This window comes from Cynocephalus volans, chromosome 11, assembly GCF_027409185.1.
Source record: "Cynocephalus volans isolate mCynVol1 chromosome 11, mCynVol1.pri, whole genome shotgun sequence".
Lineage (NCBI taxonomy): Eukaryota > Metazoa > Chordata > Mammalia > Dermoptera > Cynocephalidae > Cynocephalus > Cynocephalus volans.
In genome coordinates, this window is record NC_084470.1 from 31,381,373 (window position 1) to 31,406,549 (window position 25,177).

General features: G+C 35.2%; 1 protein-coding gene across 2 annotated transcripts in view; it reads right to left on the bottom strand.

Moving 5' to 3' along the window:
• SATB1 (SATB homeobox 1) overlaps positions 1 to 25,177 on the bottom strand; it is a 76,914-nt gene that overhangs the window by 38,991 nt on the left and 12,746 nt on the right. For both annotated transcript variants that reach the window (XM_063114196.1, XM_063114197.1), the window contains exons 6-7: positions 9,757 to 9,868; positions 7,051 to 7,505 (exon numbers count right to left, since the gene is read on the bottom strand). In XM_063114196.1, coding sequence (XP_062970266.1) covers positions 7,051 to 7,505; positions 9,757 to 9,868 — 567 coding nt within the window. The remainder of the gene's footprint in view (positions 1 to 7,050; positions 7,506 to 9,756; positions 9,869 to 25,177) is intronic.

Below are 25,177 nucleotides of genomic sequence, written 5' to 3' on the forward strand. Positions count from 1 at the left end.
TTTTGAACTTCAGAAACCATAGATAAAATCTGAGATACATAGCCACGTTTCCACATTGCAAAAATCCATCATAGCATGCCACGGAAAAGAATATTGTCAAATTCTATAATTACCGAATTTCTTGGAGGAAAAAAATCATTATCAGTGATAGAATAAAATTCACAAACCATCAGAAAACTCCTTTAAGGTGTCTTTCTGCCACAAATAATAGAGCAGTCAACTAAATTTTTGAAAAATTTTCAACTATTTTTTTTTAACTTTTGGAAAAACTCTTTAAAAAATAAATGTTTTTCTCCAATGTGTTCAAGAGATAATAAGAAACAGAAGTATTAGAAAATTTTTCTGGGTCAGCCCAGTGGCTCACTCTGGAGAGTGCGGTGCTGCTAGCGCTGAGGCAGCGGGTTCGGATCCTATATAGGGATGGCCGGTGTGCTCACTGGCTGAGTGTGGTGCAGACAACACCGTGCCAAGGGCTGCGATCCCCTTACCGGTCAGAAAAAAAAAAAAAGAAACAAAATTTTTCTATTTTCTAAGGGCTGAGCAGACCTTGTCTCTTCAGTCTTGTGTATGAAATAATGCTCAGACTTCAAGACACATTTGTTTTCTTCACTTAGCCAGAATATCAGCTTCTTATAAAACAGCTGAGAATAAAATTTTATCAAAATTTCTATATAATTTGCAAATCCACTTTCCAATAACCTTGCAGGAGTGACTAAAGGGTACATTTGGGGGAGGGAAGGTAAACTGTCATTTCAAAACAATGGAGTTCCAAGGTTATAATGTTTGGGTTTTTTGATGGTTTCCTAGAAGTGCAAATCTGGTTGTGTTCACAATTCCTCAAGAACAATGTACCATACAGCCTAAACATAACAGTTGGGTGCAGACTGTATAAAAGCACTGTCCACTTCTAAAATGATTTATAAGCTGGTATTTTAAAAAGAAACTCCAACAGGCTCAGGGGTCTTAAGAGTCAATTTTAAAGAAGTCTCTCACTTGATCTACTGCAACAAAAACCTGGAAATTGGACCTGAACTTTCAGTTTCACCATAGGAAACGTGACTGAAGAATGAAGGGCACATGTAGTTTCATTCATGATACTAACGAATAATGCTGCAACTGTGTCTACACAAGAGCAAAACATCCAGTCCATTTAGCTAAAATTCAGTCAAACAGGCAGTCAATCATCCAGCTATTTAATTTGCACAAGGTCAACTAATTAGATTAGATTGACTGTTCTTGATGTGTCAGATTGAAACCAAAACACACAGATCTTAAAAAAAGTTTGAAAACAGGTATAATAAAATAGCCCTTGCTCTCTACCTCTCCCCTTCAAATATTACATATCAAAAATATGCTTGGCAAAGCAATGTAATCAATCACGCAGAAATAGAGCAATAGATGCAAATATTCAGTATACATAATATGTTATAAATTCCTTGAGTATAATAATCTAATATTCATTTTTGTCATCTTAGCACAATGCCTGCCACAAGTGTTTGATAAATATTTACTAGATGAATTAATTACGTGTGTACAGACCACAAAAAGAAAAGAATTGCAAATAGGTGATAGAAACTTAAGAACAAGATAGATATGCTGCTACCTATACATGAATTATAATTGTAATTATTAGCACTCAGGGTGGCCCTTCAATGAAAAGTTATGTGGCATTTTGTGAGATGTTTATCTATACGAATTGTTCAATAATTAAAGAAAAAAATAGGGCAAAAGATATCCTATAAATATTTAGGATGTTATTATATTTGGGAAACTTGAAATTAGATATTTTAAAATCCTAAATAACACAGTAATACATCACATATTTCTATCAAAAATGTCTCTTAAGGCAGCAGAGACCTATAGTAACCTATAGTGAGAAAAGCAAATACACGAAAAATACATAATAATATTCTCTCTCCAACCCTTGTTAACATGAGAATAAGTCACCCCTGTATGGTTTAGAGTAGAAGACAGCATGTCACTTGGGAATTTAGAAAATTCCCTACGCGTATTTTGATGTTGGTGGATTTTCCATTTGAGCATACAAATGTTTAAGGGGCAAAGCATTTTATTTCCACTTAATTATTCTACCGGAACAGGTGCAGTTTTTCTGCCTGGAATATGTTGATGGTCTGAAGCAATGTTTTAAACCTGGGAACACTCAAAGAGCTCTAAAGCAGCCAGTGTAGACAATCTCAGTCTCAGGTGTTTTAGAAACCTTCAGTGTTTTTTTGGTTTTGGCCCAAAACTTTCAATGAGGGGAGTGCCCCCTGGTGGAAATGCTTGAAAAAATTGTTAGAAATGTTTTGATTAGTGTTTAAAAAAAACCACACACACACACACAAAAAAACACGTCACTTTACAATAATTCTGGATGCAAAATGACTGCTATCAGAACCTAGATATGGGAGTGCATGTTTCGGTCCTGTTCAGGTTGTTGTTACTTAAAAAGCTATATTTATGGATTCAAGATATAGGCAATCCACGTTTCCCATTTTCCATATTTGAAAATACAGAAGAGACTTGCCAAATTAGGTCAAGGTCATCTGTAGTAATTCCCAATGGTGGATAGTAAAGGGGACTTCTTACCAAAAATTCATGCGAAAAAACGGTATGTCAAAACCATCACGTAACTTACTTGTTATGTCATAGAATATGCTGAAACACCAGGACTAAAACATCATCAATATTGTGCACCATAGGTGCTCAATAAATTTGTTAGAACTAAACAAAATCATTAGTTGTTATTTTTTCTGAAAAAACTTGAGAACTTATGTGTTACGTAGGAAGTAACCAGCACCTCATGAATATTAATTATATTGGAAATGAGAAGCTGGTTTTCATTGGGACCTCACATCTTACAAATAATTAGATGTGTGCTGTAGATATAAAAACATAAAACTATTCTGCTTTGTCATTACATAGTGGTTAATTGAGAATTCTCATTTTTTTTCCAATTAAAGAATTAATTTACTGATGAATTCTTCTACATTCCAAAAAGAGTTTACAAGTTATCACAAGTAAAATTCATTAGTAACTGTAAAAGAAAGAAAAAACCCTCAATAAATATTATCAGTACTTCCAAAAGCTAATTATGAATTCTTTAAAACAACAGATAAGTGAAAGAGACTGCCAATCTGAACAAAAGGCCTGTCTGGCCTCCCGTTTGTCTCCTCTTTGAAACTAATCACTGATTCAAATAGATTTTATCAGCTTCATGGAACTTCAAAGCCCTCAGAAAGAAAATATGATCTGATGAAACCTCCTTCCTAAAAAGAAAATATGTAGAATATCCTTCAAGGCTACCTGCCTCTGTTTGGTGAATTTTTAATCACATGTCCAGGTGAAAGACTATTTTCAAACTCCACCTACTACCTTGGACTCGTGCCAAGTAAGTTATAAGCAGACACATTTATCTCTGTCGTTTGGTAGGATAATCAAGAGCTGTCACGTTGGGGTAATAGCACCTTTTTACCTTTTATTCAATAGTGATATGGATAGTGGACTTTTCTTAAATTACACTGTGAAGAATTATAGGAATACAGTAGCAATTTCTGTTATACTTAAGCAGGCAAATTTCTCTCCACCACATAATTTACAGAACTCAAATTCAATAAAACATTACATGATGGTCCATTACTGTTATCCGTTTTGAATAATCCATCTTCATTCTTTATTTTACTGGAAAATAAAGTGTGCCAAAGACAAGGGGGGGCAGTGAGGGAGAAAAAGGGAAAAAAGCGACAGAGTGGGATGAGAGTTAAACTCTGGGTTTTATTCTTTTTAAAAAAACCAAACGGCATTAAGAAATATATTTTCTTTGATCACAACCTTTAAATGGCAATAATACAGACAAGTGAATTGAAAAGTATAAATCTAGAAGGTTTGGCAATTACTTTTAGCCATAGATTTCCATTAAAAAGACATCGAGTAGGCATAACTGAATGAATGACATATGCTAAAAGCTGGTATCTTCAACAGCAATTAAAGAACGTATGCCCATCAATTCAGAATGGAGAAAATTCCTTAAAACAAATAATTATATAAATTTCACCATAAATTTTCAGAAAAGGTACACTTTTTTAAAAAAAATTATCATGTGTGTAAGTCTTAAGAGAGGATGATGTTTTAATTTAGGAGACCCGATATGAAGATGATGAGAAATTTCCAATTAAGAGTTAAAATATGAAATCCAGGATTTTAAAGTTACACAGAGCTGTCAAGACTAAAATATTTCTCAATTCATAACAGTGTTATCTATTAATTAACGTTTTAACATACTATTTACAGGGTACAACAGTCTTTATCTAACCATATCATATAATCATAATTTTGCATTTGTATGTACTTATTTTACATTTTTTTTTTAACTTGGAGTTGGAATTGCACATTGTAATAAGTGCACACAAATGTGCGGTGTGATTTAACTCTGCAGAGCTCTTTGTCTATACATATGCATTAGCATGTGTATTTTCGTACTCCACACTCACACCATACTCACTCCGCACCTGCTTTTATTGAAATGCATACACTTGGAAATAAACACAGTACATGCATTCGTATGAACGTATAATCATTAAAATAAATGCAGTTGTGTGTGCGCGCACATGTGTGCGGATTTTAAGTATGATCACTGAAAATACATGCATGCTTGCATGTGCAAAAGCTAGTTATCAAAGAGTGAACACTTAAACATACATATAAAATTAATCATATTTAAATCAAACAGCTCCATACATAGCGCGACATCTACTACTGAGGAGTACCAATTACCAATATAAAGGTTTAAAACCAAACCCCTTTATTAATGCAGGACTCCAGAGTAATTTTTTGGTAATGACTTTTTCTCAAATTGGCTATTATGAATAAAGAGGCAACTATACCAGGTTTTCATTCTCCTCTCACCATCAGAAAAATTAAGTCACTATTTTTTATGTAAACTACAGAAATGACGATCTTTTCAAAGAGATTAATATGATATAAAATGAAAGAAAATTCTGTCTTTTTCTAGAAACAAGTCCTACAGATATCCATGGGATTTGTCAGCCTCAGAACTAAAGGCAGAACAAATGGTCAACTCTTCATAGAAATGGCTGCAACAGTGTAATTCAAGAGAAGAAAAACTGTAGCAATGGCCAGCACCCCCCTCCCCCCACTTCCCTCAGCTCAACTCTTCTGGCATTCTACACCATACACACTTTCCTTAGTGCTCTTAGAAATAACTACTCGCTCAATTTTTAAAACATTTACTAAATCTTTATGTCTGCTGTGTCCACGTCAACTTCGTCTCTGTCTGTGGGCTTTGAATTCAACAAGCATTTCTGGACTTTCAGGCAGAGACCTGTTTTTTGTCTAGTACCGAGAACTACTAGTAGTTACGGTATTTACAAGAATAAAGAATACTAACAGAAACAGGAATATCTACAAGGCTGACTTTTGATTCACTCATTCATTTTATTTTTTAAAATTACTCCCCAATGGAAATATAGACATATTAAATTTACCAGCTAATAATGAACACAGTCTTTAAGCCGTAAAAATATGGAACTAGGTAAAACCATATAATTTTAACCTGAGACATAACCTTGTGCAACTGCCGTTTTAAAAACAAATTATGTACAAAAAACAGATGAAGAAACTGAAAACAAATGCAGAATTCAAGGCTTTGTCAGGTCTCCTATCTCTCAATGTAGTTAAGGCAGGCCAAAAATAAGTCACAGCTGGGATTCTCTTAGGTATGGAAACTCTGCCAACAAGGAATTAATACTAGATTATTTTTGTACCAGAATTTTATTCTTATAATCATGTAATAAACAAAGTAACTTAAATATGAGAGGAAAGCATGAGTCAGGCCAAAAACCAAAAATAAATTGACAAAAGAAAAGAGCACCGGTAAAACAAGAAAGTTGAAAAGACATAATGTCCTCATTCTAATCCAAGTTATATGTTCTTTTGGTTTTTTAGCGTGCCTGGGCCAAAAATAAACACCATATACATCATACTAGTTTTCAAACAAAGAAAAAAAAATGCTCTCATTCACAGTTGAATAGAATCAATTTGCTCAGGGTTTCTCAAACATCTTTACTGAGGACTTCCATATTGTATATTATCTTTTCTCTGTGTGCCTCTAAACATCCTCCATTCAGATAACACAGGCACAGGAATTTGCCCAGGAAGATGAAAGTGTGAACCCTGAGGCATATGCAGATCTCTTTAACAAGTCTAAAAACCCGTGGGTCTGCAAACTAAGGCCTGAAGGCCGAGCCTGCCCCATGGCCTGTTTTGTAAATGGTTTTATTGAAATACCACCACACCCACACCCATTCCTTATCACTCTACAATGTGGCAGATTTTATGGCCCTTAAAGCCTAAAATATTTACTACCTGGACTATTACAGAAAAACTTTGCTGATTCCTGGTCTAGAAAATAAGGTTTGGAATAACATTAACAATTAACATGAAGAAGACAAAGCTAAGAAACATTTTATGTTAATAAGCCATATTATTTTTTTCAAAATGGCTGCTTAGATCAAATGCCAGAAATTGCTACTGAGCATAAAGGAGTTTTAAAATAAAAATTTGTAAGAACTTCCACATGGTACATATATATATATACTCAAGTTTGAAGTGGGTGGTAACATAAAAAAGACACTATGCTAGAAGCCTGGGATTCCCTCAATGGTCATGACCAAGTCATGAAACTTTTCTGAATCGTCTACCACTAACAGTCCATGATTCCATTATATAAAAGCATAGGTGATGCTAGCTTGAAATATTTTTCATATTTTCATTTTTAACTTATTCTTTTAAGGCTTCCAAATCGGGATCAATCTGTACACAGCTTTCCCTAATAGAGGAGGTATATCATAAGGAAAGAACTGATAAAATTTAGGAACCACAAAGAACAAGCAATATGATCACATGAAGAGAAAGACAAAATGTTAGTACTGAGTAAAAGAATAAACATTACTGAGATGGGACTAAAGAATAGAGGGAGAGAGAGAGAAAGGGAGAGAGTGCAGAACCATTTACAAATACAACAAAACTGACCTGAGTTCTGTTAAAAGCCACACGTGCAAATACTGCCTGGGAGATTCCTGCTCGTTTCAGTTCATCACGTACCCACTGGTAGATTTCGGAAGACACCTCTGTGTTGGTTGAAACCTGCTGCTCCAAAGGCTTATTCATAGATCTACTGACAGGGGGAGGGTGGTTCAAGTATTGTTGGTTTAAGGACTGCTGGGCTAAAAGTCTATTCACTGCATACTGCTGGTTCAGCAGCTGAGCCATCACCAGCTGCTGGTTGACCAATTGAGGACTGATAGGCGTTGACACAAGCCCAGGGTGCAGGTTCGGAAGAGGGGTCCGGACAGAGGGCTGGCTGCCATGGGAGAGCTGCGCTGGGGATGGAGGCTGCTCGGCTGTGTTTCCTGGGACCGGCTGCTGGCCAAAACTGACATGGTTGGCACCTTGCTGGGATAGTTCAGAAAGACTATCCATTTCGACTAAAATGGACAAAAAGCAAAATTATGTTTAGCCAATAATGACGGGCATTGATAAGGATTTCTGATTATTTCCTAAATAAAAAAGAGACAGTAGGCACAGGGCACACCAAAGATCTAATGAAACCAAAACAATTTCAAGATGAAACTCACCAGGGTGTGTTTTTGTTTTCCTCTTCTGAACAATGCTACAAACTTTGAAATTGGGACAACACTCTTGATCTCTATTTTTTAAATGTGGTTTAAATTTAAGGCATAAAATCAATTATATCCAGATTCTTTGCGACTAGTTTTAGGGTCAAACTGTTACTGACTCTCAATTACCTCAAGAAATCTTACAGGAAATGATGTTTATTTTTAAATGGCTTCTAGAAGAATGTCATTTGCTTAATGGCAACTAGAAACAGTGAGCTGAGCTGAGAAAATAAGCTTATGATAATAAGCAACTAAAGAAATTTACAAATATTTTCTCATGATATATATTAACTTTAGTACTCCAGAGTATAAAGAAGTAGTCAATGTAATAAAAAGGGCATAATAATGAGTAGTAACAACTGGGTGTATACTGAACACTGTGCTGAATTTCATTTCATTCTAACCATCGTGGGCAGTAGGTATATCTGCAGTATTTCCTAGAAAGAAGCAAGTGATTTACTGTACGGCAAGCCAATATGTCCGTTGTTGCTAAGACCCATTTTCAAGAAGCTATGGCTATCACCAGATGCTAAAGACAATCTTGCAAGGAAGGGGCAGTTCTGGTACAATGGTGATGCTGTCATGATTTTACAATTTATTCCAACCTACCCAGGATGAATACTTTTCCCTTGGCTAGATCCTTCATGTGGATTGGCTGAGAGTCAGCTCTAAGTGTGTCAAATGCTTTGCTGCTACAAGGAAGAGACTGGTGTTATGCTCTTGCCTGGAAAAGCTGAGCATGGAACTGTATGTGAATAGGTAAGTCTTCCAAATAGTACACTATAGTTCCCATGTATAGACTCTAGCTTGATTTTAATCATTTCTCTTTTCATTAAATATGCAGTTTTCATATTTAGAGGAACTTATATTTCTATAGTCACTGCTATATGCAAAATATAACTAAGAAGTGAAGAAACCTTTAATTTCCACCAGTGATATCAGCCCAAGTGGGCCATTCACAGACAATAGTAATTCAAGCAATTATTCCAAAAATGATGCATTGTCTTCATTACAGCCCTAAGCTATAAAAGGCAAAGAATCTGTTTTGGTAGATGTATGGTTTTTCTTCAAATATTAAAAGCTAAAACATGCTCAAAAGTCGGGTTCTCTTGTCTCTTAAAATCTTGAGGAAAAGTTATTATTGTTGTATTAAATGAATGTAATGGAGGTAAACAGAAATAGATTTTAAACAGGGCATAGTGCTATGCATATTAAAAATCCCATTCCATTATTATCTTAAAATATATTATTTGGAAGGTACAAGTATGTGGAAAGAAAACATTAATAGAAATTAAAACATTAACCTTAATCACAGCACTTACTTTTGTGAACACCAACAAACTTAACAGAGGAAAAAACACCGTAATCTAAAATGCTTTGGTACAACACACAACTTTGATCTGTCATTTTACACTGTAGATAATTTTAATGTATCTCCTGTACAACAAATAAGGATCTAAAGTTACATGTTAAGATAGAACACTACATTGGATGTAAAAGTTTAGAAATGGTTCAATGAGTTCTCTGGCACAGATGGTAAAGCAGTACGCTCACCAAAGTCCCTATCTAGGGGTTTGGGGGCTAGAGCTATAAAGTCACTTGATCTTAATTGTGGAAACTATCAATACAGTTTAATGAGTTTAACACTGTTTAATTTTCTTAAAAATTGGGTGTAAAAATAGGCACTTTCTCTTTCTCTCAAACAAAAACATAAAACCCAAAAGTGTGATTTACCTCTGAGAGGAAATCACAACTAATATTAGTTATTCAAGGCCTGGTTAGGTCTTCACTGAAATGTTAAAAAAGTGACAGCTCCCCTCCTCACGCCCCGATTTCCTGCATGTCTGACAACCAAGTCAGTTTGGCTGATTTAAACACAAACATTTATTGAATTTAATTATCTCATTATACTCATACCTACTCCCCCCACCCCCAAAGAAACATTCTAAATTGATCTCTAATTGGGCAATCAAAAGACCTGGCTTTAGATGTGACTTTGATAAACCCCCAAATGACAAGTTACGGTATGTAGCCACCGCTGTGATGGTTTTTTGCTTACCCATCATATCTTTTGTCTTCTTGAAATGTTTGTACCACCTTCCAAATTCTTGACATTTTGCTGCTGAGACATTTGCATAGTAAGTACTGTTCACAATGGAAGAAATCATACTCTGCATGGAGAGAGAGGAAGAACATTTGTAACACGTAGTGGCACAAGACAGAACACAGAAATGATTTCAACTGTGGAAACTGTTTTTTTCTTAATCAACTGAGTACCAATACACTTCTGTTTCACACTTTAGCCTAAAGCCTCAGCTTCTTAAAATTCATTAAGGAGATCATCAAATGCTTATTTAGGTAGAAAACAACAGCACACTGAGGAAGTATAAAGCGATCAAACCCACAGACGTTACTCTAGCATTTATTGAATCAATGTCATCTATTCCTAGGCTGACCAACTTTCATCGATCCCAATAAATCCAAATATGTAAAAAGATGACTTTATGATTGCAATTCACAGACAAGGAGGTTCAGTGACTGGATTTTAATCTTTGCTACTCAAAGTATGGTCCAGGGACCAGCAATAGGAGCGTCACCTAGAAGATTGTTAGAAATGAAGAATCTTGGGCCCTACCCCAGACCTAGGCAATGAGTACCTTCATTTCATCAGGATCCCCAGAGGGCTCGCATGCATATTGCAGTTCAGAAACACCACCTGCACTTTGTACTCCTATTTTCTGAATTTCAATTGGAGGTACCTTAACACTGTTCCAAGGTTAATTGACCACATTTGAGAAGAAATAATCTATCTGCAATTTTACTGCTGGCTTCATCTATGCTAAAGGCTAGAGTTTCGAATTTCAAACTGATCATAAAAATTTTAAATATATACTTTTCATGCTTATGAAATTTCTCAAGGATATACAAAAAATAGAATGACCTATTTTGCCACTTCTCTTCATCCTGCTTTTAACAAAAGCCCTGAAAACAGATTCAACCAATTAACATATAAAAATGAAGAAAGATGATGATTTTAATATATTACTAGGAGGTATTTTTCCTTAACTCATTTCCAACAAATAAAAGTGTTTTTCTTCCCAGCAAATTTTCTTTATGGTAATTTCAGTTTCTTAATTATTTTTAACCATAATGCCATATTCTTTAGTAGCAGCTAAACTAATTTCTTATTGAGTCTTAGGAATTAATAGACTTAGTAGCACCAATCCATCCCTCACTCCTATGGGTAGAAAGAAACACGAGAACTTAAATTTCAGGCAGTGAACAACCAGAAAAGCCAGTTTGAGGACAAAAGTACTTTTATATCATTATCTTCTTTCAGCTACTTCTAATGTAAAGCTCTTTTGATTATTATTTATTCTCCTGACATCCACTATCAGTGTTAATTTTGTAGCATGCACACATTTCCGTAATATGTAAATTTTGGGATCTTTAAAGAACTTCCACTGAAGGATAAGCTAGAGTTGCATTATTTATGTAAAACATGGCTGGCTATCTTTCCTAAGAGGCAGTGTAATGAGATTTTTTTTTTTTTTTTGACACTTTCTACTTTATAGTCATTTTCACATTTTACTTCTCTAAAAAGACATTCTTAATGTGCTCATGATGCTCTGCCATTAATCCAATAGCTTGCAATTTCACTAAGAGCCTCCCTCAGTCCATAGCGCAAAAAGACACTTAAGCAAGTTTGCCAAAACTGAGCCAGATTACCTGATCCAGTTAACAATCCGTCAGCTTCAATTTCACTTACTCTATTGTAATAATAAATCAATAAAGTCAGACACTAATAAAACTATTGAGATTACTGATGGATAATGGTGATTCTGCAGATGGATGACAGTTGATGTTCTTCCACTTTGGTCCCATTTTAAAAAAATTATTACTCTTTACCCAGACATTCTGGCAGTTTCTTAAATGTTAATATTATAGTACATATAAGTTTTAAATGTAGTTTTTCTTATTTTTTAGAAATGTATGAAATACCTAAATTTTGCTGACGTTTCTGACAAACATCCAGTCTACTTCAGTTTGCCAACAGTTTTATACATGAAATTTTCTCTGCTACACACCTACTATGTGCGCCGGTGCTAAGGATACAAAAATGGGTTAAGACCCAGCCTCTGCCTACAATAAGTTTGCCATCCATTGGGAAGACAGATACATAAACAAATCATTTCAATTTACTGAGATTCAGTGCACCAACAGTGGAAAATACATGGGGGGTAAAAAAGGAAGTAGAATCCACAGTGTGTGTGAAAAAAAGGGTCTGAAATATTTTTATAAAACTAGAGCCCATATGTAATAGTGCTATGTAGTTCATTATTATCCATATGTGGAAAATAATATCCATATGTGCATCATCGTCAAAGTTTTCTCCTACCCTTGTTTAACCTTCAATTGGTGGCTCCTTAAGCGATTTTTCTGAATGCTTTCTACTGTCGAGTGGTGTGTGCTTAGGAAAATCTGATTAATGTAAATATTAGCCTAAGTAAGACATAAATCAAAAGGCGGATCCACAGGCTATCATGCATACCAAAGCAACTTTTTGGATTCCCTATCTTTCTGTGCTTTTGGAGGACTGGGAAATATTCCATAACTCAGGTAACTTGGGGTCACTTCTATTTTTATTGGAACAATATGCAGTAATCCATACGATTAAATTGCTCATATAGCCAATTCATTAGGTACTTTCTTCCTTGTGGTAAAAACCCTACTGAAGGCTTAGGCATGAGGAGACTGAGTTTCAATGGCAGGGAAAAGAGGCTGCAGAATCTTATGGCACACACGACATTTTCAAGATTACATTTAATACTGCAATCTTAAATTTGGAAAATCAGAAAGAAACACCAATTTTTTGATAATACAAATAACAGAAAGTGAAGATTAGAAATATTTTTGTAAGTGATGGGGATGTACAGATGGTAAGGCCAAGTTCCATGTTTCAAAGGACAAGGACTTGGGATTCTTATATCAATCCAAAAGAGGAACTAGTATAAAAAGACTGCTGTGAATTCATGCAGGTCTAGGGCTCTATGTTATTTTCCAGCCCAATGCCTGGCACATATTACATACACACTAAATGTTCATCTGATGGAATAGAAATAAATCTGCATTCAAATGCAAGATGTTTCACACACCGGTAGTGTGATCTTGGGTCAATTAACTGACCATACTATCACAATTCCCCACATTAAATGGGAATAAGAGTAGCATTCTCCTCATGGAGCTGTTCTGAGAATCCATTCATGAAGGAATTTTTTTTTTTTCATTCATTCAGCATGTACTTATTAAACTCCTACTATGTGCCAAGCACTGGAAAAGTCACTAGGAAGATAAAGACTTGAAGAGATAATAGTACCTACATTCGGACAGACAATAAATGAAATAATGGATGCGATGCAATTAGCACAGACCCTGAAACATATCAAATACGGACTTAAGAGATGTTGATTATTATGACAACCCTCTGCCGTCTCCTCCTCCTTCTCATTTGGCTTTTATTATATGATCACATTTCAGATCAGTCAATTATGATTAAAAAAAGAATAAAAGACAAAACTTTCAAATGATACATTTTAAGTCAAATAAATTTTCTTATGAAGAACAAAGAGTACTAAATTAGTATATTACAGGTTGGGTCAAGGGATAACAAGGGAAAACACCAAGGGAAAGTATTTCTATTTGTTCCAGAATTACAATTTTCTGAACCTGGCCTGCATCTGGTAGCCAACATCAGGAAGACACCTCTCCTCTGAATTGGATGCTTGACCAGTGCCCTTGCCCACCCTAGCTAACAGCTGCTCATCTATCAGGATGCATCTCCGTATCCCAGCTTCCACAAGGCCTTTCCTCGCTTCCCAAATATCCTGCACATGGTGCCCCCATAGCATTAGTCATGCTGTTTATTTTCTATTAGACTGTGAGCCTTATCTCAATATAACCTGGACTCATCACAGGGTAGGGCACAAATCAGGTGAGCAATAAAGGGTTGTTGAAACAATTGATTACTGTGGACCACCAGAAAATCCTCCTTCCTTTTTTATCCTTAAAGGTCAAACGTAATGGCAGTTTAATTGTCATATGAACCTCTGACATCCATCCCTTTAGCTGTCATGATAGAAATCATAATTTCAAGAAACTTTGTTTATTAATTTGCAAGAGATCCCTTCCCAGGTTTTTCAAAATATATCCAAACAGATGTCTCAGAAGTTGTTCGGTGGTTATGTTATTCCAGTTCTCCCTGTGTTTATTTATATGAGCTCTCCAAAGCACTCTGAAAAAGACACAACTTGTATGGCAGGTTTCCTATTCAGTGGCCAGTCTGTATAAAAAAAATCAGTATTCAGAGAATATGACAAAACATAGTTGGTTGAAATCCCAAGTTCAAATGCTACATATAGCACACCAACCAATAAATAGGCCACGGCTTCCAGTGTTGTGAAATATAATTTGAAAGTTGGCAGAAATCGGCCGTGGGTCTCATAACCCCAGTGTGACACAATATTCTCATCCTAGGAGCCAAGTTGTAAGCTTTTCTAAGATCCATAAAGCACATGTCTACTCCCTATGAAGAGCTTCAGTTCTTTCTGAGAGTCTGCTGAAGTTCCGATCTGAAAGAATGCCATCTTTGCAGAAACCCCAGTATTCTAGAATGATACCATCTGCCACAGGCTGAGCTTCCTTTTCAGCCAAATACATTATTTATAACCTTTCTAATTGTGAAAAGGTAAGGGTGGAATTTTTCTAAAGCCCTACTTAGATATAGTTAGAACATTCTGAACCTTTGCTCTAAAGTATGACAGGTCTCAAAATTTGAAAAATAAAACAAAAAAGAAAAACCAAGGGATGAGCTGAGGTTATATAATTTTTCAGAATATTATATTCTTTCAAATCCCTGTTAGAATATCACATACACTGTAGGTATATATTTATAACACATTTAGAAAATGAAGGAAGAGAGTTTGTTTTTCTACTTGGTCATCCTAGTAGCCAATGAAAAGGTTTTGAGAGAGGTGAGACCTTCTCAAAAAAAGATTCATCAACTGGGGAAAGGCAGTGATCTGACTACCCTTAAAATCGCTTTGTTGTGCCTTTAACAACAACCAAAAAAAAACCCACCCCAAAACAATGCTAATCAGGTTATTCAATCATTTAAACCAAAACTGTTCATGCTTTTCTGCCAAATCAACCAACCACAGCAAAATCTGTTATCTCTGATTGCTCAGCTTCCAGTCAAAAAACAGTTAACCCCCACTATACCAAAAGTTTTCCAAAATATCCTCAGAGTTCTACATGCACATAGAGAATAAAGAGAAAGCCATGTCATCTTTAAAGGGTAATCAGAGTGCTGCACCATATTATAATAGACTCTAATAAACTAAACAGCCTGTACCGGAAGCCAGCAGCTCCCCAGCATTTCATGTGATCTCCACACTGGCTTTTTGTGAAATTTTTTTTTCCTCAAACAGGACTGTGAAATCATGATCAAAACTCACTAAGGACTTGCTGGTGGTTTAACTGAGGTGGGAGGAAGCAGCAAGAGCATCTACAAAATGCTGGTTCACCCATGTTTAAAGCTTTCAGGCTCTATCAGCAGAGAGGGCAAGGGCTACAACATCTTATTTACACAATTATCTAAATACGATTAAACAGCTGATGGACAAATATTAAACTGGAAAATGTATAGTCATTTCAGCTTAATGTAATCCTCTTTCTGTAAACACCCAAGATGATTTTTTTTTCAACCAGAACAGTCCTGACATCTCATAAGCCTAAGGGTGAATAGCAAGAGATTGTTTTTGATAGTTATAAATATTCAAAAGACATGCAGACCATCTGCTTTCATAATACAGGTAAAGCAAGACTGAAATGGTGACTGCTGTATAAAAATGATTCTTTTAACAAAGTCTTCCTCTCCTCGAAAACTATAAAGACAGATGTCAAAAACTGTTTACACAGAGCAATCAGGAGCGTGCAAAATGTAATATTCCTTTTACACACAGTGCTTGCTAAAGAGATTTTTTTTCTTTTTCTTCCCATCTGTGTGTTGCAACACATTTCTACAAGTTAAAAACATTTTTTTCAAACAGAGATCTCATGAATACCCAAAAACATGCTATCTGGTTTCTGAATGCTAATTAATTTCAACTAAGGAATCTGAATATCTTTTTCTGTAGGAAGGAATGTATGTTTTGAATTGGAATACTCTAGAGAGACAGCAAGGAAAATGATCTTGCATAGGTTTAATTCTACAAGACAAATTTCAAGGTTCTACCTTGCCTATAACATATTATCTGTTGTATCCATGTTTTAAATGAAAGCACATCATTGCTAATATCTTTGGCATAAAGTCTAAAATAATTTTTTTCTGAAATAAATGCCCACACATGCAAAATGTATATACAAACCCTTGAGCTCCTTAGTCTATGCAGAGTAATATATGAAGCCCAACAGTTAATTTTCGGGGCTGTAACACTAATCCTGACAGTAACCTTTTTAACTATTATATTAATGGTACAGAGGCATTAACCACCTTTTCATAATTTTCAATAAAATGAACATTTACTGAACGATCTGTCAAACTACTGGCTTTTATTATTTTATATTTTTATTTTCTGAGAAGTGCAACTTCATGCACTCTAATCTTTCCTTTGTAAATGTCCTGTCTTCCTACAGCTTGCATTTTTGTGGCAGTGTTTTATACGCCTGTGGAAAATTCAAAGGTCAAACTTTAACTTCAGACCAACTCCACATTCAAATACAGTTCAATCAGCTCCACATTTAAATACGATTAATAGGGATTCTCCATAAATGGGGTTTTCCTTAAATCCCTAAGGATACCAAATACTATAAACAAGCTCTAAAAGGCACTGTATGAGAGACTGACATAGAATGAATTTGTTGAAAATAAACAGGTAGCCTCCATCTGGTATTTGAGGGTGGGAAAGATGGGAAATGGGCTTCAACTTATGAGACTGAATGGTAGGATTTCTAAGTGTAATATTCTATCTGTGCTTGTTAGCTTACGTTCCCCAAATCTTTCCCTCTGGATCCTCTATTGCTTTCTACCCTATTCTCTTGAGGGATACAACTGGGGCATTTTTGGAAACTCAAATTGTTGAGAAGAGACTAATCACATCTAAGTTTTACTTAAACTCCAGTTGTCTTAGTTATGGCTCTTGCCATCTTGATCAATCCCAGTGCCTGAAAATGGCATTTTCACACAAAGTAACCTTGGCACACGCTAAAAACGGAAACTCAGCACCATGCTCCGAAGGAGCACAAAAGGAAGCACAAACAGGACACATCCAATGCCATTTCAGATTTCCTACTATATTTCCTAAAGTTGAAAAAGTCATTTCAAAGCACAGAAATTAATTATTTAAATACCCAATACATAACTCAAAAAAATGCTGGCTCACAGTTCATATGGCTCCTCCATATAATTTTATAAAATGCCCAGATAGCTTTTGACCAGATTCTCAATTTTGTCCTTTTTTTCTTTCGTGACCGGCACTCAGCCAGTGAGTGCACCGGCCAGTCCTATATAGGATCCGAACCTGCGGCGGGAGCGTCGCTGCGCTGCCAGCACCGTACTCTCCCGAGCGCGCCACGGGCTCGGCCCTCAATTTTGTCCTTTTGTATACAACCCTGAAACCTTCTTACCACACTGAAATCTTCTTACTCAGACCAACTGAATGTTAGTTAAAAGCTTAAATCATAAAATATTTGTTAAAAGGTGTATTACTACCAAGGGCATGTAATATTTCAAATTAACTACACACAGAGGCTATAATATGAAGGGAATTTAGGGAGACAATCTCCAACATCCCTTCTCACAGCTTTAAGATTCTGTGAAATCTGTATGTCTTCCCAGAGTGACTACAGAAGATTCCACTGTAATACACATTATTCCTTCTCAGGCACTTACTGTGCAAATATCTCTAACTAGTTTTATTTTTAGGAAGGTTAAAGCCCCTTGACATCTTGCTTATAATTATTAAAAATATACTCATTATGCTTATGAAAATAGAATTTTCATAAGTTTTTCATTAGATAAATCTGAATCCAAGTTTTATTTGATTTTATAGAAAAAATTGTTTTCTAAGATCCTGAATCTTAGGCACTCTGTACCAAAATACTCATTTGGGGAACGCTTGCTTATTCTTTCTCTGATGCCCTTGTGTGGTCAAATCTCATCCTCTAGAGATTAAAGTTTCTAGTATTTGTGCTTAGAAACAGAAGGAAAAAGATACCAAACTTAGGTTATGTTCCAGAGGTCTTAAATAGAGCATTTCAAAAAAACTTTAAACCACAGAGTAAAATCAAGAACCAAAGTACTTTGAACAATTCATTTTCCCAAAAGTAAGTACTAGAATTAGGATTTGTAACTCTTCATAGGAGACTTTTCTCTCTCTGCACGCATTCTTTATATATGAATGTCATCAGACTTTAAACCATATTGCCTCCAAAATGGAGGGAAAATAGTGTCTCAGCTTTTAGCTTTTCCTGGGGCCACAGAATTCCCTTTGGGAATCTCATGAAACCTATGGAAGCTCTCTCCTTATATATTCCAGAAAAGTGGCTTATAACTTTAGAGACTGCACAAATCCTTGGAAACCCATTTGCAGGTCCAAAGACTGGGCTCAGATCAAGTCGAAGACTTCAACAATAGACTAAGGGCTAATCACGTCCTTGATTTCTGTGTTTTATGTGTCACTGTTAGCTTTCAGCCAAGACTCCATGTCTACAAGATAAATATAAACCAATGTCATCTCCGGACTAGTTCGTAAAGAAAAACAAAATTAGTCTGGCTTCATCTCTATCAATACTGTGAAAATCCTTCACAGTTTAGGAAAATGCCAACCACTGGTAATCATCTATTTAGGAGTTGTGGTGAAATGGTAAAAACCTGTTAGGATGGGTTGCATATCATGAAATAAAGAGCTCCGTCCATTGCTAGACATGCGTGCCGCAGGCTGAGCTGATGCTTATGCAGAAGGGAGAACAAACTGAGTCCCCGAGGCCCATCTGGAAGGCTGAGCAGTTATCTACACTTGCTGTTATCTCTAAACTCAGGTGATTCTGGACTTCACACAGCTTACTTTAAAACATTACATATTTATAGCCCTAAATGGAGTCTCCAATGCCAAATATGGACTTGAGAACATCAACTGAGGAATGGACATCGTGATTAAGCATGGGGTGATACTGACGGTTAACATATCCATGTTGGCAGCATCATCTTTGTCTATAAATCATTTGACTCCCTTTTTGAAATTTTCTCTTTTTATTTTACTCTTGAATATGAGAAGAAAATGGACAAATGGAAGTAAGAGTAAAAGAGTATGGGTCTCAAATACAACACAATTGAGACAAAATGAAAATTATTAGACTGAAATACATGTTCAATTGTGGAAGAAAAAATTAAAATGTACACAGAAATGCTAGAAATATGTTGTTAAAGCTTGTGCTTAACTGTGATATATAATTGGGTCTTTCTTAGCATCTTTCAGATCTCTGTGTCCCTTGCACCTCTAAGACTACTGTTCTGCTTATAAACATGTAAGTTTTGTACACATATTCAAGAACATTATAAAATAAGCAAAAACAATGAGACAACTTGAACTATCAGTAAGTTTTCTTAGTGAAAAATTCAGAAGTAACTTGCTCTTGTTTAGGTAAACTAAAAATGCAGAATTATGTATAATAGGAAAATATTTTGTAAGGTAGTATACTATAGAGTATCTACAAAGTACTACTAATAAAACTGCTGATATAATGTTGATTCACGAAATAAACCTGGTGCAAATCCTATATGGATGTTTTGGTTTAACAAATATTCCTGAGTTCCTACAGTGTGCCAGGATCTGTAACTGTGATGATGAGTAAGACTTACTCCCTTTGGGGCAGTCAATTATGGTGTACACAGACAGCTTAGCTGGTCCACAGATAATGTCACAACAACATGGAAAATGCTATGATGGGTGCATATAGGGAGGACAGAACTTGGGTGCTGGGCACAGGGGTGAGGGTAGTTTAAGGAAAAGACACTGGGAAAAGATCACATCTTGATGACAGTCCTGTGAGGCATCTTTATCCTCTTTGACATTGTCTGGTCTAAGGTATCACATTTGTTTAATCTGCAAATGAACTTATTTAAAGCAAAGACTTATTTAGATAAGTGAGTCTTCCTCTACTTCCATTTTAAAAAACATCATAACTTCATAATGATTGCAAGGGTGGTGCTAAAAGTGTCTTTTAAAAGAGAGAATTGAGTTATAATACAGGTCTTTAATTTTTTCACAAATGAAAAGTTTTTGGTTGTTTCCATTAAAAATGAAACTTGCACCAAATCTTCTATGTAGCAATAAATTTACTTAGATCATGGGCATGCATAGTGGAATTTCAAATTCTCAATGCCCACATTTTAGAAAAACAACTAGTTATTATACACTTTAGAACTAAGAACCATTCTAAATGTTTAATGAGTATTAACTCATTCAATTCTCATAATATTGAGAAACTTGTAGTAGTATCTTCCTCCTTTACAGATGAGGAAACTGAGGCATGAAGAGTCAGACCAAGCTCACACAGCTGGTCATGAGAGCTCACATTCCTGACTCCTATGATGCTAGGAGCTCACTGATTAAAGTGATGGTCAAGAGCAACAACACAGAAAGACACAAATAAAAAAGGATAGAATGAAGTTGTTGAAGAAATGAATACCCCAAGAAGCAGTCTCATTAAAAAGTAAAAAGAAAACAAAAGCAAGCACTGCCACATGTTAATATAACCTGGGAATTTCACTACAGGAGAAATTGCCATTATGACATTTTGCAAAGTTAATACTTGTTTCAGTTCAGCTGCACATTTTTGAAATGTCTTGGAACACTGATAGCAAAATGGGACAAGCCTGGGACAGTCAGTGGTACCCAATAATGAAGTACTATGTCTTGTTATCCAGATAAGAATGTGATCTCAAACGGACCTAGCAATTAAAGCTTTAATCTTTTCTTAACTTCCAACATATCATCTGGTTTGCATCTGTAACCCCTCAGAGTAAATTGAATTAGGTTAGCATTTCTATGGGAAAATATTACAATAAAAAAAAATCAATATTTTTTAAAAGAAAAACATAATGACTAAAGAGAACAAAGTTTTAGAGTAAAAACGAAAGAAAGAAAAAAGACTGCTAAAGGAAGTCAGACACCTTTTCTACAATGAGGAATTCTGCGACCTTATGAATTGTCCATGGTGAAACTCCAGTACCCCATAATAATACTGCATATTAGAACACAATACAATCTTAGCGCCCTTCATGCAAGCATCCCAGGGTGCTTTACAATCATTATGAGTTAAAATTAAAACTGAAGCACATACAATTCCTAATAGAATCATTTAAAAAATGCTAAACAGAACAAATAACTTTTAAGTCTAGATTTAAAAGTCCCAACAGCCAGAGCGTTCCTTACTTCAATTGGCAATGAGATGCAGAACCAGGGCTGCGGTTCTCTCCTGTTATGTTAAAGGCTCTCTTATGCTTTTTATACTCAGAGCACATTATAATCAAGCAGTTTCCAATGAAAGAGGGAAAAACTGGGTGCATGTATCTGTTTGTTTTGATTATTCTGAATTTAAGGATTTTTTTTTTTTGTTCGTTTGTTTATGAGTTTGTTTGGGGCCCAAATCTGGCATGAAATAAAGCTGATTTAAAAAGCAAATCCAGATAGGGCCCAACTTGATATTTAAGTAGAAACTGAGAAAAAAAGACACTCAAAAATTACTCCAAAACTAGTTCTCTTTTAGCAAGAAAATCAGTTTGGTTAGCATGATTTGGTTAGGTTTTTTTTAAAGCAATTAGAAAACAGCGCTTAATAGGCTCTCTCTCAAGCCATGTCTACTCCTAAGCCTTCGGAGTATTTATTATTCTATGCATCAGAAAAGGAAAAAAAGGGGGGGGATGCTCTCATGATATGGTAATTTTCCTTGCATTAGTGATTTTGAGGTCAAAGGAAACCTGTTTAGATATAAAACAAGGCACAGGTAAAAATCTATTAAGTGAAAATAAGTACTTACACATTGTTAAGCACTCTCTAAATTGGCAAGGCTTAAACTCTTATGTTTCACTATTGTGAAAAGATAGTGGCTATAAAATATTTGAGATCAATCCATTTTAAGTTAGATGCTTTATTAAGTTTGGCTTTTTTGATTAATGTATCTGAAAGGTTACAGGGAGCTAATATCAAGCTACAGTAAAATCTTTATGTATCTAAATCAGCTAAAAATGAGCCTGATATATTAGATTCAAAAGGGAAAACTTGCAATTTGTAGGACACTTCTAATGAAGATTAAATATGTTATAATATTAACACAAAGCAGACATCTCCCTAAGTTGAAAGAGGAACTAGATGATATCATGACTGGTTCAAAAAAGGAAGTAAAAAAATTATTTAGTGTAAGTTTTGCAATTCACGCAACAACCTATTCTAAGACTGGTTTAACATTTCCTTTATGGATCCCACCATTAATACAATTGCTGAGAGTGGTAATCATATCCAATTAATACAAAGTTCTTTCCTGCCTGGCAAGGCAGATATTCATAATCTCAGATTCCCACAGTCAGTGGGGTAAGGACTGGGGAAAGTTTAGTAATTTTACAAAGGAAAGAAAATCTTCTGTGAAGGTATTCCTCAAAATATATGTTTAACGTAAGATTATAATTTTATGCTGGGAAGGGGCAAATACAAAATCCTTTGAGCACAATTCAAACAGGAAACTATTTTTAAATGGAGATGCCAATTATATCCTTGTCCATAAGATTAGGCCAGTCCAATGACAAAGGTCCATATTTTCAAACAGACCTGAGAAACTGCCCACTGTTTCCAATGAAAATGCCTAATGTTACCTTGGGGTTCAAAATGAAGGGCTATTAGCTCAATTACACCTACTGATCTCAAGGATGTGAGAGGACAGGAAACAGAAGTGACTGCACAGGGCTATACATTCAAACCCTTTAGATCCTCCGAAGTGCCAGTTTAGCGCAGAAGTCAGTTCACACGATCTAAATCAGCCCCTCATGTTCTAAATTAGAAGCACAAAATGATGGTATCTTTAAAACAAGTCAATACACAAACAACAAAATCGAAGACACAAAAACAAAACAAAACATGTCTAAAAAAATTTTCAGTAGTGAAAAAAAAATACAATTGTAAAATCTATAGTTATCAGTACTTCAGAGAAGTTAGAGTATATTATGAAATACGTCAAATTAATCTGAGAGGGCATTTTTTTCCCCCTTTTTAAAACTTCTTTTACCTATATATATGATGAAGAAGGACACTTGGTTAAGCTCACAGGCTCTAGGTAGATAGTCTTAACCCTCTGGTTTATAGCTATGTAGCCATAGATACATTTAAATATTCTGTGCCTCAGGTTCCTCATTTGAAAATGGGGATATAAAACTATCTACTACTTAGGGTTATAGAAGCACGCTTGATATATCAAAAGCATTAAATAAAAGTTAACGATTATTATTTATTTTCAACTATTAAGATGTGTTATCCTTACTCAGACACAGGAAATAGAATGCCTGGCACACAAACAACTGTCAATACATATTTTTGAGTGAATAAATACATGAATATGTGAATAAATTTCAAATTCTCATATGAAACACAATATATGAATGCTGATGCTGAATCGTCTCTTGAGAATGTGATTACTGTTTATTAAAATTTTAAGAAATATCATTTCAGTATAAAAATTTAAAGTATAGTTTTTTAAAAAAATTTCTATAACATAATAGTTTTACTTGCTCCAGTGTTATTTATAATACAGAATGAAATCAACTGAACACATAATTTTATTAAATGCCTATGGAAATGATTGTCAAGTTTCAGAGAATTAGTATGGTTAAATGCTAAGCTTCAGGAGAACAGGGCAGTTTCTTTTTTTAAATCTGTTTTGCCAGTAGCTAATAAAAAGTACAACATACATTAGATCCTCAGAGGTTATGAGGAAAAGGAAAACTGAAAAATCATCTTTCTCAATAGTGTTTCTAAATAGAATGTTCAAATTTAAATCTATTTTATATACATTTTGCTACTTGAAAAAAAAAAATGACAACTCTCACTCACTCTATGTAGGAATTGGCTTGGAGATATCTTTTCCCCAGGCGAGAAATGAAATAGAAAATGACCCAATGCCTTACACATGTGGAAGCTGTAACACGTGGATGTGCGTGGAGGGTTAGGTGTGTCTGTGGTGAAAAGAGGGGAGGTAAAAATGCACACATCTGATTGAAATCTCCCAGGAATTTGACCTAAACATTTTTAGAAAGACATTAGTTTGGTAGATGTAATAGCTGGCTGACCTTTTACTTATGGCACTTTTAACAAAATGAATCTATCTCTGTATCAGAATGTACATATATTTATCCAGTGTGTAAATTCAACTTCTAAAATCCAGAGAAAACTAGCACCATAATTTAATGTTTTATTGTAAATCAAAATGTTTACTTTTTTAGCTCCCAATTTGCCTCCCAAATCCATACTCTCAATAGTTTTATGACTATACAGGCTTTCTTGTGCCCAGTTCAGACTTTATTTTCTCCTATTTAGCTGTAGTTCAGAATGCGATATCCAATTAATCTAACCATGTCCAATAAAAAATAAATAAAAGCAGCAAAAGTAACAACAAAACATCCAACATCACATCTGTAATGAAAAAAGTGTTTCTTATGTCTTAGAATGTTTTACAAAAATAAACAAACACGTGATACAAAGAACTTAATAACTGTGCAATCTATTTGGAGAGATTTATGATAGGAAAGCAATAACAGATACGAAGGTTATGAGTTGTAAATCAAACCACAGGCCCACTTATGGAATTTCTGCAGCTGTAGAAAACTTTGCAAATATTATCAAAGAAAACAAAATATAAGCATTCATTTTTAAAATCAACATTTTAAAATTTATCATTGGGCAAGGGCATAGGCTGAGCAAATCAGGACTTTTGGATCTGTCATTAACCAGCATCTTGACTTTAATCTCTAGGAACACTGGCTCCTTCATTTGTCAAAGGAGGAGCCTAGGAAGGATAATCCCTTCTAGTTCTAAGAATCCAAATCCAACTGGACATTTGCTTAGCAAGTGTTAGACAATCCTCCTAAGAGCACTGCAGGCAAGGTCTGTCAAACACCCCAGGCAAATTCCTGATAGCTTTCCCATTCCCTCCTAGCCTCTATTACAAAAAGGGAATGTACTTGCCCACCGGGTGAACTTTCTGCTAAGCATAATATTTAGGTACCCTGCAGCCATTCTTGCTACAGAAAGATTTTTATCATATTAAACAAAATAAAACCCTTAATATACAGTAAAATGTGCATGTTGAATTGTATGTCAAAAGTTCTCACATGAATGAATCAAAACTCCATGAGGGAAGTAAAGCCTTAACACTTA